The sequence below is a fragment of the Pectinophora gossypiella genome, chromosome 11 (genome assembly GCF_024362695.1).
Source record: "Pectinophora gossypiella chromosome 11, ilPecGoss1.1, whole genome shotgun sequence".
Lineage (NCBI taxonomy): Eukaryota > Metazoa > Arthropoda > Insecta > Lepidoptera > Gelechiidae > Pectinophora > Pectinophora gossypiella.
The window spans coordinates 1,633,107-1,648,996 of record NC_065414.1 but is presented as its reverse complement, the minus strand read 5'-3'; the positions used below and the strand labels follow the sequence as shown (position 1 = coordinate 1,648,996).

The window sequence follows — 15,890 nt, the reverse complement described above, 5'->3', positions numbered from 1 at the left end:
TTCTATGTAGAGGCCAAGTAGAGGCAAACATAACGAAACGCTAAAGTCGCTTTGAGCTTTGAGGACACTTTACAGAGTATGTGAGTGAAGGCTAAATTAAAGTCAAGTATAATAATAGAACTTATAGATTTTTTAATAATCATAATTATTTGATTATCAACAAACAAATAAAACACAAAGATAACGTTATATAAAAAAATCCAAGGTGTAAAGCGCCCGTTAGATACTTTTGTTTTGACCTCAGATTTTGACAGTTCCCTCCCGCTTATCATCTCGATTCCCACCCCTCCCGACCCTCACCTCATTTGTTCATCACGTAAATTCCTTCTCATTTGTATACTTTTGTAAGCATTTCTTTACTTTTCCTCTTCAAAAATAGAAATGTGCGAATATTTAAGGGTTTTCTATATGATGCAGTTTACATAGGAAACGTGTGACTAAAATTTTCTAAACAGGAAAAGTTCGGTGTTGTGATCATGGATTTAGTCGGGTTCAAAAATGCAAGACTTATTTTTGACGAACCTCGTGCTATTTTTTATGCCGGTCAAATGATAAGTGGACACATAGAATGTGTGTTGAATGAGCCCACAAACTATGCAGGTTAAAATTTTTTAACATTCTCTATACTACCTATATTTTATTTTTTAATCTAATGATGTTATTATGTGTTCTCTGGTTAGCTATCTGTTTATTTATTTAAGGCATTAATATTATCTAATTTGATATTTACCTAAACTAAACAAACAGATAAACTTAAATTTAATTTAAAGTTACTTAAAATGAACTTTAAATGGAAAAAGTTAATTAAGCAATAAAGTCGTGTTTTTAAAAAGTATATTAAATATTATTTATCTCTTTATTTTCATTTCTATCTTTCTTTATTAAAGAATATAATAGAAATGTAGTCATTTTTTTATAAATTATATTGAAAGTTTTTAATTTATTTTTTTCTGATATTATAATAGTTTTTGTACAGTTAAGCAAAATGTATTACAATAATTATTATGTCCTTTTGCAGCAATTTATGTAACATATTATGGAGAAGGCAGAGTATATTGGACAGAGACTGAAGTCAATGAGTCTTATGGTAACCGAAGGAGTGTTGAAGTGGAGTATAAGGCAAAAGAAGAATACTTCAATGCCACACAATGTATCTCTGTGGGAAATGGTAAGTTATTTTTTTATTTAAGTATTAATTTTTTTTTTTTTTTTTTTTTTTAAATACTTGTCTTTTTTTATTAATATTAAAATACGTAGTGTTATATTAAATATAAACAAATAAATGATCTAAAAATAACTATATTAACAATACGAACTCATTATAAATAGAAGATCTCCTCCAGCGCGCCGCACTGAGGCAGAGCGCCCAAAACGCTGGCAGCATTCCCCCTCTGAACTGCCAGGCCTATCCTCTGCGCAAAATAACTGCCAGCTCTCGGATCGCCAGTTGCCTCAATGAGACGCGCCGAAATGTCACTCAAAAATAATTTCGCCTCAGGACCCCACGGACCCATCGTCTCCACTGCGAATGGCAAAAAGATATACGACCCACTTAAACCCACATATTTCCTTCTCTTCCCCTCCTCCGCTGCCTGGGCCGCAGCACCTGCCCTAACAGAGGTCGAAGGTACATGAGAAGGTGCCAGAGAGTCAACACAAGTCGCATCCCATACGAGACAACGACCCATGCTCCACGGAACCAACGTCAACCCATCCGGACGTTTGCCATCCGCGCGAATAATTCCACTGGGCTCCAGAATGGACGGGACTCCTATAGAAGAAAGAGCCCTGCGTATTATGTCATTTAAGGAGGCATGACGAGGTATCCGACCCGCACTCCTCAGACATGACAAACCATGGCGCCCCAAATCATTGACCAAGGCTCCGCATCGACACAGATGTGGCTGATTTATTTGCACCCCCAAGCGAAGCCCAATAGCAAGGGACAGCGTGACGTCGTCAAGAAGTGTACCCACATTCACCGAAGGAAGCGCCTGTAGCCAAAAACCCGACTCCCTCTCATACAGGGCCAAAAGACGAGAGCGATCCTCCGCAGTGGCGCAACTCGCAACCAGATTTTGCTGAACCTTTTTACACAAAAGTTCATCCCACTGCTTCTGCGAAAACTGGTTCAAAGGCAGATCACCAGGCCGCAACGAACTCCAAGCACTCGTGGCCTCCGCCACACCAAAAACCTGCACGGAACCCGAAAAAGGGTTAAGTATCTTTCCGCATAGCAAGGTAGAAGCGTAAGCAGAGGACAAAAATGCAGGAAGAGCAACAGCCGAGATTTTTCTCACGCCAATGCCACCAAACCTCACCGGGAGAGAAGCCAGGTCCCAAGCACCGTCATCCATTTGACAATTCAAGTATTAATTAAGTTTAATAAAATTGTTAAGGCACTGAAACTTTTCCTGTCAACCTTAAAAAGAGAAAAATAAGCATTTACAGTATTTACCTACTATCTACGTTTTCTTAATAAAAAACATAACACATAAACAGCCTATACATATATGCAGGGCACAGGCCTGCACTCAATCAAACGCATTTGGGATAGCAGTATTGATGACTGCATATAGGAGTGTCACGTTTTTATTGTTAAAGAGGCACACAACTCGCGCATAACAGCATCTCGCATGCTATGGTTACGGAATCAAGTATTAGTCCGGATTTTCGTTCTCAATAAAAATACCTGTCCCATTTGGACTTTATCTGGGTTTTTTCCTGGCTACTATACTTATACACTAGGCACAGCGGGGTAGGGGGCGTGTATTTAAGTATTTTTAATTATATGGCTTTTTATTGTTACTGTTCTTTAAATTGGAAATAATATATTATGTGTAATTAAGTGATTTAGCCACGATAGGAATCGCGCAGTCTCCGCGCATTTACATACCATACAGTAATTTTATTGGTTTTTTTACGCATGTAAAGATGCCTGGCCTTTAATCATTACATCAAACTCTTGGTATGAAAACACATGGGAACCGTACAAATCCCGCCATGTCTAAACTGAAGCTTAATCAAGCCATCTGAGTCAAGGGCTTACATTAATAGGCAGAAACAATGATCATAAAGAGACCCAGAAAAAGACATCCCATTAATTTAATGAATGACTTATTAATAAATGATGTCACTCCGCAATCCTCATGGACTCTAACATTGTCTGTTTGGCTTAGAAATAGATTTTGATTCAGGAATTGTTTACATTGTTCGTTGTCTTTATGTTTTTTGGCTCGGATGGCATTCGCTATGTATACCTATAATATAAGGACTGAAAGCATTATATTTTTTATTTTAAACTGTTCTCAATGTGGTTCTCTGGCTACTTAAGGAAAATGAAATTATTTTATTTTAAAATGGTACTTATATTTTTATTTGCTTTAGAGAAATCGAGCTTTAACTACGTAGGTATGTATCCATATCTATACCTACAACACTAATTTACAAATTATCCGGTGGTGATCATTAATTACCATATGCTCACTAATTGAACATCACCTTGGTGAATCGGTTTATATCTATGTAGGGTCAAGGTAATTAAATATCACTAAAGAAAGGTACCTATACGAATGAGAAAACCAAGCCTGACATGCCATTCGATATCTTACCTGAAGTCAGTAGTATTATTCCTTATTATATGCTGATGTTTAATATTTATGCGAATACCATTCGAGACTGATTGCTTCCCTGGAAATATGCTGAAGTTTAATATTTATGCGAATACCATTCGAGACTGATTGCTTTCCTGGAACTAACAGCATTTGTCATATTTCTAATTATAACATGTGTTACAATTGTATTTTCAAGAATATCGATAAGCCACACAGGTTAAACCACAAATATCTGATTAAATCACACTTTAAAAGATGAAAGCCCTTTTCAATTTTCAGGTCCAGTCTCGCTTTCACCCGGCACCCACAAAATACCCTTCCAATACCTGATACCTGAGACAGCGCCATCCTCATTTAGAGGAGAAAGAGGGGAAATATCCTACACAATCCGGGTATACATGGACAATAACGCAGGGGTAGACAGGATACAAATTGAAAAGGCATTCGAAGTTGTAGCGCCCCTGGATTTGAACAAGCTGGGTGGAGATGTTAAGGTTAGTTAGTTAGTTAGTTAGTGTTACCTACTGTAACTAAAAGTTCTTCTTTAACTAAAAGGTCTTGCTATTCAGCTTGTTGTCGTAATAGGTATTTGTGTGAATTAATGTTCTTGGCTTGGCCTGTCCATTTTCGCGTTAACACTGAGGTACAGGTACAGGATTCCCGTTCAATAGAACTGCTGAATGCAAGAGGTAGTCGGTCGGTCGCTTTGCAAGCTGTACAAAACTTTTATTCACTATATCTTAATACCAAAAGTAGCTGCAATAAAACAGTTAATGATTTGAAATTTGCCATATACGTATATACTTTGTTTCAGCAACCAATAAATATGGAATTCGAAGAGTGCTACGGGGGGTGTTGTGGTCCGTATCCGTTGAACATTGTTGTGAAATTACCGGCGTCAGGTTTTTGTCCCGGACAGATTATACCCATCACAGTGGTGGCCCGTAACGAAACTCAGGTTGAGATCAAGAAAATCATCTTCCAGTTGACCAAGGTACGTGTTTGACTCCTAATATTGTGCTACGATTCTATTCAGTGATTCAGTTAGTATAAAACGCGCGTTACGCACGGTATTGTAGAGGGCCGAAATTACTTTCTAAATATATTTTTTAACATTGGTTTAAATATTTCAGAAAGAATGCTACCACAGCCTAGAGCCGCCGTCGGACTTTGTTCCACCTGAAGAAGTCTTGGAGACCGTGAAGACAGGTCCGATTCTGAGCAATACCAAACGAGAGCTGACATATGAGTTGGTCGTCCCGGCCATGATCGTGCCAAACCTGGATAATTGCTCCATCATTGATGTTGGATATTTTTTGAAGGTATGACAACTAAACCTGTTGAACCATGTCAAGGGCTTCCCAATAAGAACTTGACACCAGGGTTGATAAGATTGGTCATTGAGGTACTTGCTTATCATAGTTGTTGAACATAGGCTGTCTATTAAATAGCGTTAGAGAATAACATCTAAAATAAATAATATTAACTAATGTATTAATCATGAATAGGTACTAATGCCTAGTTTAAGTCCGTAGTATTATTTATTTATGTGTGTGATGTATTTCAAAATTCGAGTAGCTAGTGATTAATACAGCTCATTTTCAGGTAATGATAAGGATGTCTGGTTGCTACGACGACCTTGAAGAGGAGGAAGAAATATGCCTCGGGTTAGTACCCCTCAGTTCTCTGATAGGTGACGAACCATACATACATCCGATGCAGAGCGACCTGCCACGGGCGCCTTTACCGAGTCTTGGGTCTATTCCGGTACACACAGAAACTGTGCAGAATATGTCATATCCTCCTATGGAAAGTTCAACTACAGCTTACCCTAATTCTGCTCCGTACCCCACCTCGTGTCCATACTCTCCGAATTCCCAAATCCAAACTGGCCAATCCGGCGGCGAACAGATCCCACTCGGAACATTACGCAGCAATAACATTGGTTTCGTCATCCCTCCATGTGCGCCGAATCAACCCAATTATAATTCTCCTTACCCCGGGAACATAAGTAACAACCAGGTTAACCCGCCCTACCCTGGGATCGTAAGTAACAACCAGGGTAACCCTCCCTATCCCGGGAACATAGGTATCAATCAGGGTAACCCGCCTTACCCCGGGAACATAGGTACAAATCAGGGTAACCCGCCTTACCCCGGGAACATAGGTTCAAATCAGGGTAACCCGCCTTACCCCGGGAACATAGGTAACAATCAGGGTAACCCGCCTTACCCCGAGAACATAGGTAACATTCAGGGTAATCCGCCTTATCCCGCGTACACCGCGCCTTCGGCACCTCCTCCAAGTTGATTCACTTAATGCATCATATTTTAATTATAACAATTCTTGTACCTATGTGATAATGTGGATAGTAAAGCAAATAAATTAAAAAAAATATTTGGTGTCTGTCGGAACCAGCACCAGTATTATTATTATTTAAATCGATATCGTGCCATTTGTAAGTACATAAAATAACTGATACTTTATCAGTTGTAATTTCATACATTAAGGGAAATACCAATGTTTGTAATGGTTTTGCATTTACGTTTTACGTGTATTTAAAATACGCACAAAATTATCTTAATAGACATGCGTTACTTTGTTTAATAATTATTGTTTAGACATACGTAGCTGCTATTTATTTCAAATTTACACGCACAATAAAATCACAAAACGTATTTCAAAACGAAATTAGATTTCTAGTCCAAAACAGCAATGCAAAGGGCCTTCTTACTTAATCAAAACCATTTTTCTTTATATTATATTTTAAACGTCCCAGCAATGGGACGTATATAGGCTGTTTATGTTATATTATAATGTAACTAGGGTTCTACTATTCTTATATGAAGTTTTTATAAAATATAGCTAAAAGGAAAAAAGTGTTTCCATATTGTTATTATTATATTTTTAATAAGTATATTTTCCTATAGCTATTGCATTTGCGTAATTAATCATAACTAAGCTGCCTTATAGTGTTAAGGATGATGTTGTTGTCTGTTTACATAATTATTTACCTCATAAAATTGACTGTTATAATGCTAAAATATTTTTGAATTATATACATAACGTAAAAAAGTATAAATACTTGTCCTTAATAAACTTACTACTCAGAACTTGCCATACTGGCTTACGTATTTAAAACTAGCTTAATGTGTGTTTAACTATTATAACATGGAGACCCGTTATCTATTTTACTTAAAAATACTAAGTGTTTTGTACTAATTCTATTTCTCTTTTGTTTTGTATTTTGTTTTTTCCTGTTTGTGCAATAAAGTATTTGTTATGTTATGTTAACTTTTAACATGCATTTAATGCAAACAGCGTACGGTCTACAGCGAATAACCTGTTAATATGATAATTTATAAGTATTATAATATCATGATATAAATATAAAACAGTACATTATTTAAATAGACTTCTATAGATACTCTTGTTGTATAGACTCTCTTCTTCAAAGTCCATATCGCTTTTAGTCCTGTTCAAGAACTTAGCCCGTCATTGATTGTCTATCGTCTACGGCTCTACGTAGGTACTAAAAATAATCTAGGGCGCCACACACACTCCTCGCATACTATCGGACTGCTATTAAAAGTTTGTACAACACTCATATGTAAACCAATAATAAATCGACAATATTGTCTGTTAGAATCCGGCTGCCGCGCGATTATACACATTACTCCGAAGTGGCTTCCAGCTTTATTTGTACCTTATTTTACTATTGTTAAAGATTTTCCTGGCCAAATCTTCCCGAATATAAATACTCCAAAAAAATGATTACTTATATTTTTATACTATTAAGGTATTGAATTTAAATATTTTTTACTTGAAATGTTATAAGATGTATTTCTTCTATATTTACTAGTTTGTAAGCGTTCGTAAGTACCCACGTCATAATTACCTGTATAATTAAAATGCAATTAGCTTTTGGATGCATGTTGTCTAAAGGTAATATAAATATACGGCAAGACATAAATTTGAAAATAAAACATATTTTATATAATTTGAGTGCTTTCTCTTCTTTGTCCATTTATTCTATTTTATTTTAAAATCGCCCTGTGATTGGGTGTTTATTCTGAAAAGATTTTCGTATTTTTAAACTGCAAAATGACGAATGTTTTGAAATGTATTTTCGGGCTGACATTGCTTTGGAAAGAGGATGTACCCACTACGTTTCATTGCTATGTTGTATTGCTGTACGAGTTAATATTCAAGTGTCGTCGAGACGGCGACACATGCACTCCACACAACAAATTTATTAATTATTACAAAGTTGTATCTCCATGCAAAGTTGTATGTGTGCGTTCTTCCACATATAGGTTGACCTCGACATTGTAACCTTGTCGGTATCGCAATTCGCAGACTGTTTCCAATTTTTTTAGTCTTTAATGTCTATACTAAATAATGAATGAGTAACAATAAATAACCAAGAACCTAATGGTTTTAAAACATGATAGGTATTACACACAACATAATATCATCTAATTATTATTAATAAGATGATAATGTTGTAATTAACTTTCCAAAACTGTTGGATTTTATAAGCAATCTTCCATTCAAGATTTAATATAAAATCGATATCACATTAGGTCCCGCGGGCTTTTTTTAGGTTTGGGGGTTAAGTGACAAATGATCATGGAAAAACAAATGTTATTCAGTGTTTAGGTAAATAGGTACTTACCTTAGTAGACTTGAAATAACATTAGATAAATTTAGTTAAAAATTGCGTATTTATTAAGCAATCATACAGTAACATATTTCTATAAAATGAGATAATCTTTTAAAAAACAAGCAAAATATTTATAAAAAAAATAATTGTATATCTAAAGCACCAAGTATTTATATTCGCACGCATTGAGTTTATACAAATATCAAAAAACATGAATGGTCATCCTTAATTTGTACTTTTGTTAACTTTGTATAAAATCGTAAAAAATGTGCGAAGCTCCTAGAATAAAGTACTATTGAAACTTGACAATATCTGATGCTAAACACTTCCTATAAGTACTCGGCTTTTACACGCAGATGAAAATCTTTCTCCAATGATGGCAACATTTTATATATTATATATTTTATATAAAGCGTGGTGATTAGATGCATCAGCAGTGTTGCCTTGCATGAACTTAATATCTTTAGACAATTTACAAACCGAGTAAATGACTAGACCTTACAGTGGCTTGTCTGGCGCGAAATCAATATTTTTGCCATTTTTAGACGTCTGCCACTTCTTTGAATGACATTAAAATTACCTTTTATACTACACCTACTCAGAAAGTGCTTTCTTCCTTCTTTAAAGGGGGGCAGGAGCACAACATTATTGTCATACCAAATCAGGAGGGAAAAATTTATGAAATTCTATTACAGGGCGCCAAGCTTTCTATATATTAAATTTATGACAACATGTCAAAAGAATAACAAGTTCCTGGCAAAAACTTAAGTAATGGAGCGTTAAGATTTTTAAAAGAAATATGAAAAAAATATAAAGCGACAATCGCGCGGCTCACTATATTGTGGTAAGCATCAATTTTCGCAAGAATATGAAAATCAGGTATACAAAAATGTTATCTAGTTTCCTTGTAAGAAGGTGTAGTATAAAAATCACTACTCGTGAGGAAGTACGATTCCCAACTTAGGTGTATTAAGGCCCTCGGCTGCCCTGGTTGCCTAATCTAAATCCATATCCTATTCCTGGTATTTCTTAACACAATATCACAATCTTAAAAAATGGCATAAATTACATATTGAACGACGCGCTACGTATATTACAATTGACTTAAATGATAAATATAAAATATAATAAGCTGTGGTTTAAGACCCTACTTTAAAAACATACAAAAAATTCGTGGACATCAATCACAATAACTGCATATTATATTCGTCACTATGGTAATAAACTGTAATTAATGCGTATAACAATTATAAAACGTTCTTACAAATATTAACTTTCAAAAGTAACTATACTTTAAACTGCCTGAAACATAAACTAAAATTATAAAAAAATTATGATGGTGATTTCGGAGACTTTTTGACCACATATTTTAGTGGATATAGAAATCAATTAATCTCTAATCGTATTATAGGCACAATTTTGTCAGGCACTTATTTCTGTACACTATTTAGATATGGCACTATAGTTTATTAACTTGATTTGTTTATTGTTGTTTCGTCTACCCTAATTTACTATCACAATAATAATTAATTAATATTAGTAAGACACGAAGTCCTCAAGTTACCTGAATTAAAAAAAAATGTGATTCTTAAGTTTATCTTAATATTATGCGTATCAGAATGGAGGTATTACGGTACATTTAATGTATAAAATTCATATTTTTTTATATTTAAACGAAAGACTTAAACGGTCATAATAGGAACCTCTATTATAATGATTATTATCTCCCAATCTATCTAACCCTCCAGTTTTCTATAAAAAATAGTTATTTCTTCTCATTTTGTGAGTACTCGGGATTAAATGCTGGCTGATCATTTTCTGTAAAATAAATAGAAAATACTTAAATAATTGTTTTATTATTTAGGTAAGTACACATACAAAATAGCATTCATCATTTTATAGCACCTCTTATTTTTACTTTTAAAAATGTTATAATTAATAAACTGACAACTTAAATAGCTAATAATGAACATTGACTTTTTTGGAATGTGTGTGATGTACCTATCATGTAGTTAATAGAAAAAAAAATTTAAGTTAGAGAAAATAAGGTTAAATAAATGTATTAATTTATCATGCAATCAATAAATAATGTAGAAATGCGTCATGTAAAAGCATTTCACGTTATCGACGGAACCGAAGCGATAAAGGTCTTTTGATCTACTCTATTATGATGCCATTAAGTAACAGTGGTTATGATAAGAAATGAGAAGTTATCTAAGAACAATGCTGTAACCATAAAAATGTTTTTAATTTATCTATTATTTTAACTTAAACTAGTTTAAATATTTGGTGACAGTGGTCTTAGGAATTCCATCGATATGAATTTACTTATAAGTTTCAAAAGTCTAATCAGTTTATCGCAAAGTCTCTTCTTCTTATCGTGTGGGTTGTGAGGTGGCCACCAACCTCATCAACCTTGGTGTCAGGGTTATTATCGCAAAGTAATGGATTAACTTTGTAAGTACGTCTTATCCCCTTTTTGTATGCTTTCGCAGTGCAGCATGGTAGTGAAGTATGCCCCCCCATGTTACCTAGGGTTGTTTGAGGGGAAGTACGTATGCAGCAACGGGACAAATACAGGCTCTTAATGTTATGCTTTATGTCCGTTTTAGATGTTATTAAAACATTTTTACTTTTGAGTGAAATCAACTGATTGCTAACAATCAGTTGAAATGTCTAAACATTTCGCTATATTACTTAGTCCAGATAGTTTTTTAAATGTTATTGTGTGAAAAGTGAAATTGTATGAAAACCCTACGTCCCAACGGGGTAAAAGGATTAGAAGATTTTATGAAAATTGGAAATTAATAATTTTATTACGTACTTACTGAAATTATCTGGGGTACCAGGCTCTGGTGCACTCGCCATCGCAAACGGGGACATTTTCGAGGGCTAAAAGAAAATCAGAAAGTAGTGGAGTTAATCGTCGGAATATTTTAAAAAGTAGAGTAAGAAATGTCTGAGACTGAGACAAGCTTTCATTCGACACAAAATGATGTAGGTACCTAAGAAGGTTAGGCACCTAACCTAAACCATGACCTACCCTTTATTTAAGAATCATCGAAAACCATTTTTGTAAAAACCAAGAATTATTTATAGTTACGTAGGTAGTCTAAGAGTTTAAAAAAAAATCTAGTCGAACTGGCATAACTATGTATACCAAGGTCATCGTCTGGAGGATTCATATAATTTATTGTGTAGATTTTTTGTTACCATAACCGGTGAGTGGCCTATAGAAATACGGGTTCACTACGATAAGCTAAGAAGTTGAATTATGAATCATTTACAGAGTGTTTTTTTTTTATAATTTTAAATACAAAGTACCCAAGACGAATGGGTTAAAGATGTGGTAAGAAGCCTATTACAAGTCTAAGATGAGAGAGTATTGGCGCTTTCTACTAATTCTAAACCTCTAAAGGTTTCAATTTATCATCGCAAATCGCGAAATAAAAATAGAACAGCCTTCCACCATAATTATGAAGGTCATGCCTAAACAGACAGACAATGGGTAAGTAGTGTGTACATGTATACGACATGCGACTTTATTGTCTGAAAATACTCACCGTAGGATACATATTTACACTTGGATGCAGCGTAACTGTCGGCAAATTGTCACCTCCAGGCATCGTGAACCCTGGCTGTACAGGGCTCGGTACTGGGTCATTGCCAACCGGGTACGGAGAAACTGAAGGAAGGGCTTGGTTACCAGGGTAAGGAGGATTTGCCCCGGGATAAGGAGAGTTTGAGGAGGGGTAGGGTGATGTCGTCCCTGGAAAAGGAGAGTTCGGCGCGGGGTAAGGCGATGTCACCCCTGGATAAGGTGGGTTCGCCCCAGGGTATGGTGAATTCGCCCCTGGGTAAGGAGAATTGGTTCCTGGATAAGGACTTGCTACAGGTGGGTACGGAGCTCCGTTGTTCACATTGGGATGGAAAGTTTGGACCTGGGGAGGATTTCCTTGCTGATTGGGATACTGTGTCAATGGAGCAGTAGGTTGGGTGACTATTTCAGGAGGTTGGTCTTCGTCGGTATCTCTCAACGGTATGTGACCCAGTATGAAGCGACGATAGACTTCAGAGTTGGAGTGACATCCTGACGGTTCTACTGTCACCTGAAACATTACTTGTACGTAAGTATTCGGTACTCACATATCCGCTGGACTAAAAAATATTTTAATAATGCTTTTTACTTTCCATCGTGTGTTATTATTTTGTTTGTATAATAATGGTGCTGTTTCCAGCAGAAACGTAATTTTATTTTAAGTGATTGACAGAATTTTAAAATTTCACCTACGTATCACGGTTCATAACATAACAAATACTTTATTGCATTAACAGGAAAAAACAAAATACAAAACAAAAGAGAAATAGAATAGAATTCATATTTTTTGACGATACATAAAAAAAATCTTACAATCAAAACTCACGGTAAAAGTGTAAGTAATGTCGATATATTGGCACGCATCCACATTGCAGACTTCGATATTTGGGATGTCCATCTCTAGCGTCCAGTTTCTTGTGGTGTTGCCAGCAATCGGACCTTTCTTCAGCTTGGCGATCACTTGGACATCACTGCGGGTGTCCGGTTCGTGAGTCGCGCGGAATCTCTTATGCTGTTTGGGAAATATAATTAAACAATAGTTAGTCAAAGGCGCGTAATGACTAATTCGTAGCATAATGATAATAATAACGAATATAAGTTACGTATTTGAAAAGAAAAAAAAATAACAGTAACTCTTATTTAAAAATAAGTGTACAAATACATAGTGCGTACATACACACACGAACTTAATCCTTAGCGGTTAGAACATAGTATGGGCATAAGAAATCAGAAGATAAGACGCAGCTACATCACACATTATATTGTATAACGCATAACATAGCATCACTCCTGTATCTCCGAAGTGGTAGTCAGAGGTGTATTGATTCAAACTTTCCAAACATTACTCTATGTCGATTTCAGTGGTTTGAGAGACCGAGCTGGGATTCGAACCCATGACGATGTTAGTCGCGCGTTTTCCTATCAGGGCTATCATGGCTTTTTTCATATGCAGCCAGACTCTTTTGGAATAAAAAAAATTGTGTAAAAAAAAGTTTTCCAGCAACTCAAATCTGACGCACACACCTCTTTAAGCTCCAATTTGATAGTGTCGATCTCGACGTTGCTGTTATTGGCGACGGCGAGATCGATCATCATGGTTTGTCCAGCGCAGTACCCAGACTGTGGCACGTGGGCCGTCACCTCGCACAAACCGGAGCTCATGCACCAACAGCAGTACGTCTCTTCGAATACGAAGTCCATTGGTTTCTGGTAAATAAGACAGTTTTTTTTAATTCAGTCTAATTTAATTTACTATTAGGTGTGGTGTGGTGTGGGGGTGTGTGTGGTGTGTGTGGTGTGTTAGGTGTTAGGTGTGCAATGGTGCTGATTACACCAGAAATTAGGAGCACTACTAAACTTGTATCGTGAGTCTTGATGATGAGTGTCATGTTTCGTGTTCAAGTACTATCAATACTGGGTTTTGATTATTTAATATGTATAAATGGCATCCAACAATTAAATAATGTGGTAAAATTCGCGCCCCAATTGACAGAGGGGCTCATCTGATAATAAGAGAAGGCAAGAAGAATATGAGAGACAGTAAATTAATATTAAATACTACATACTTTGCAATAAGGATCCATATTGAGATCCTTTTGGGCAATCACTTTGATATTCATACACTTCTCTTGATCAAACTTCATAGCTCGGTCGACCACAACTCGGAACTCATATTGGATACGTCCATTACCACCTTCGTATGACGATGGACAGTGCGGGGGAATCAGACATTGGAAAGGGTACTCATGGTGGCCTGGTTGAATGGTGGTTTCACCTGAAAAATATATTATTTTAGTTCTTCCATCGTGTAGGTTGTGTGGTGGATTACCAGCCGCGGCAACCCTGGTTAGGGTTAATATTGCGCCGCCAAAAACGACTATGTACTTACATCAGTAAGTAGTAACCGGAACCAAGAGCTTAACTTGCCTTCGCAAGCACGGATCATTCTTACTTTCGGATCAACCAGTAAAGACTAATGACCTAAACAAACTGGAGATCTGGAAGTCGAACCCGGGGCCTTCGGATTGTGAACCCAATACTCAACTAGTGGACCATCAGATAAGATTTACAATATTATAACATTACCATTAAATAGGTACTATAGTATAAATTGTGAAGGTAGTACTAATGTCCAAAGTTATTATTATAAGTCGTTTGTTCATATTTAGATAATATGAAAGCATTACTTACCATGTTTTCCTCCAACAAGGTAGAATTTCTGTTCAAAATAGACTTCATGAGAATTGTGCTGCTTGGTATAGTGCTCAGTACGGTCATTCACCCGGCGAGAGTGATTTGTAGTCCAGTGGACATTGCATTCTCCTTTTACTTTTAAATAAATTCCTAAAAAATATAAAAACACAATTAAACTAATAACGAATGAGATACCTACATTCGCGAGAGATTCTTCCAAATTGAGAAAATTAAGAATTTCAATATTGGTGCTGATTCTAGCGATGGTTACTAAATTTCAACTTAATATGACCGTTTTAAAAATAGTGCTGTCCTTTAATTACCATAAGTACAAGAAAGAGATAGACCTTGTTTAGAACCTGACAAACGAAATTAAAATTAAGTTTGTGTGCCAGAATGAGCACCATTATCTAGGTATTCTATTAATTTTATGTTTTTAAATACGAATGACAATAACTTAAAAAAATATAATAAAAAAAACTAACTAACTTAAAATATATTTAAGTTATATTATTTAAATTATAATTTAAGGGTGGCTTGCGTAAGAGTCTTTAAACATGTTTAGTGGCCCACTAAACATGTTTAAAGACCCTTACGCAAGCCACCCTAAGAATAACATAATGTAATACACAAATAAACACAAAACATTAATTTAAAACTTCTTTTGCACTGGCAAGTTAATAAAGATTGTTAGGAAAAATACCTATATACCTATTACAAATTAAATATATTTTCATTCCATAGAATTTTTACATTATGAATAATACAAAACAAATAGAAACGAACAAAACTAAACTTTATAATTATAACATTACAAACAGTTGTTCAATCGGCGAATAAAAACAACTTGCTACCTTCAAAGTTTAAAATTAACCTTAAAGATTAAATAATTGTTACTGACCTCGGAAAGTTTTGGATTTTTCTTGATCAAACACTAGCCGACCATGCACCACTTCTCCAGCGAAATAAGTCAAGTTTGGATGGTCAAATTCAATTCGCCCTTGATCAAAACCCATTGTTTCAGTTTTTTCCTATATATTTACCCTAAAAAATGCAAACTAACTTTAATATGTCCTATGAGAGTTTACTGTAACAGTTGAACCGGCGTGATATTTTAAGTGTTTGTTTCGGAATGCATAAATAAATAAAAAAATCGTACACTACTAGGCGTCGGCAGGCGCCAAATTGGCGGTGGGACCGGGAGGACGAGCGAGTCCTCAGAACAATAACTAAAGCATAGAAGGAAGGCTAAAATAGCAACAGAACTCTATAATTCTGCTCTACTTTATCTTACGGAACCGGCGTAATGTTAGACAAA

General features: G+C 35.6%; 2 protein-coding genes across 6 annotated transcripts; one reads left to right on the top strand and one right to left on the bottom strand.

Annotated features, from left to right (window-relative positions):
- The first annotated feature begins 264 nt into the window (after nucleotides 1-264).
- Nucleotides 265-6,826, top strand: LOC126370682 (arrestin domain-containing protein 17-like). Of its 5 annotated transcripts, XM_050015684.1 has the most exons (9): nucleotides 265-600; nucleotides 1,019-1,168; nucleotides 3,388-3,411; nucleotides 3,894-4,108; nucleotides 4,429-4,608; nucleotides 4,748-4,936; nucleotides 5,220-5,625; nucleotides 5,704-5,781; nucleotides 5,821-6,826. In XM_050015684.1, the coding sequence occupies exons 1-9, from the start codon at nucleotides 477-479 to the stop codon at nucleotides 5,922-5,924; spliced, it is 1,470 nt and encodes a 489-aa protein (XP_049871641.1). In that variant the 5' UTR covers nucleotides 265-476; the 3' UTR covers nucleotides 5,925-6,826. The 5 variants fall into 5 exon arrangements, with proteins under 5 accessions (XP_049871641.1, XP_049871640.1, XP_049871639.1 ...); XM_050015683.1 differs by having other exon boundaries at nucleotides 5,704-6,826; XM_050015682.1 differs by having other exon boundaries at nucleotides 5,220-5,781.
- A 1,492-nt stretch (nucleotides 6,827-8,318) lies between these two features.
- Nucleotides 8,319-15,781, bottom strand: LOC126370687 (arrestin domain-containing protein 17-like). The gene is made up of 8 exons (XM_050015695.1): nucleotides 15,474-15,781; nucleotides 14,570-14,722; nucleotides 13,945-14,153; nucleotides 13,403-13,585; nucleotides 12,705-12,890; nucleotides 11,844-12,389; nucleotides 11,109-11,172; nucleotides 8,319-10,098 (listed from the first exon to the last, which is right to left on the bottom strand). The coding sequence occupies exons 1-8, from the start codon at nucleotides 15,586-15,588 to the stop codon at nucleotides 10,046-10,048; spliced, it is 1,509 nt and encodes a 502-aa protein (XP_049871652.1). The 5' UTR covers nucleotides 15,589-15,781; the 3' UTR covers nucleotides 8,319-10,045.
- Nucleotides 15,782-15,890: the final 109 nt, after the last annotated feature.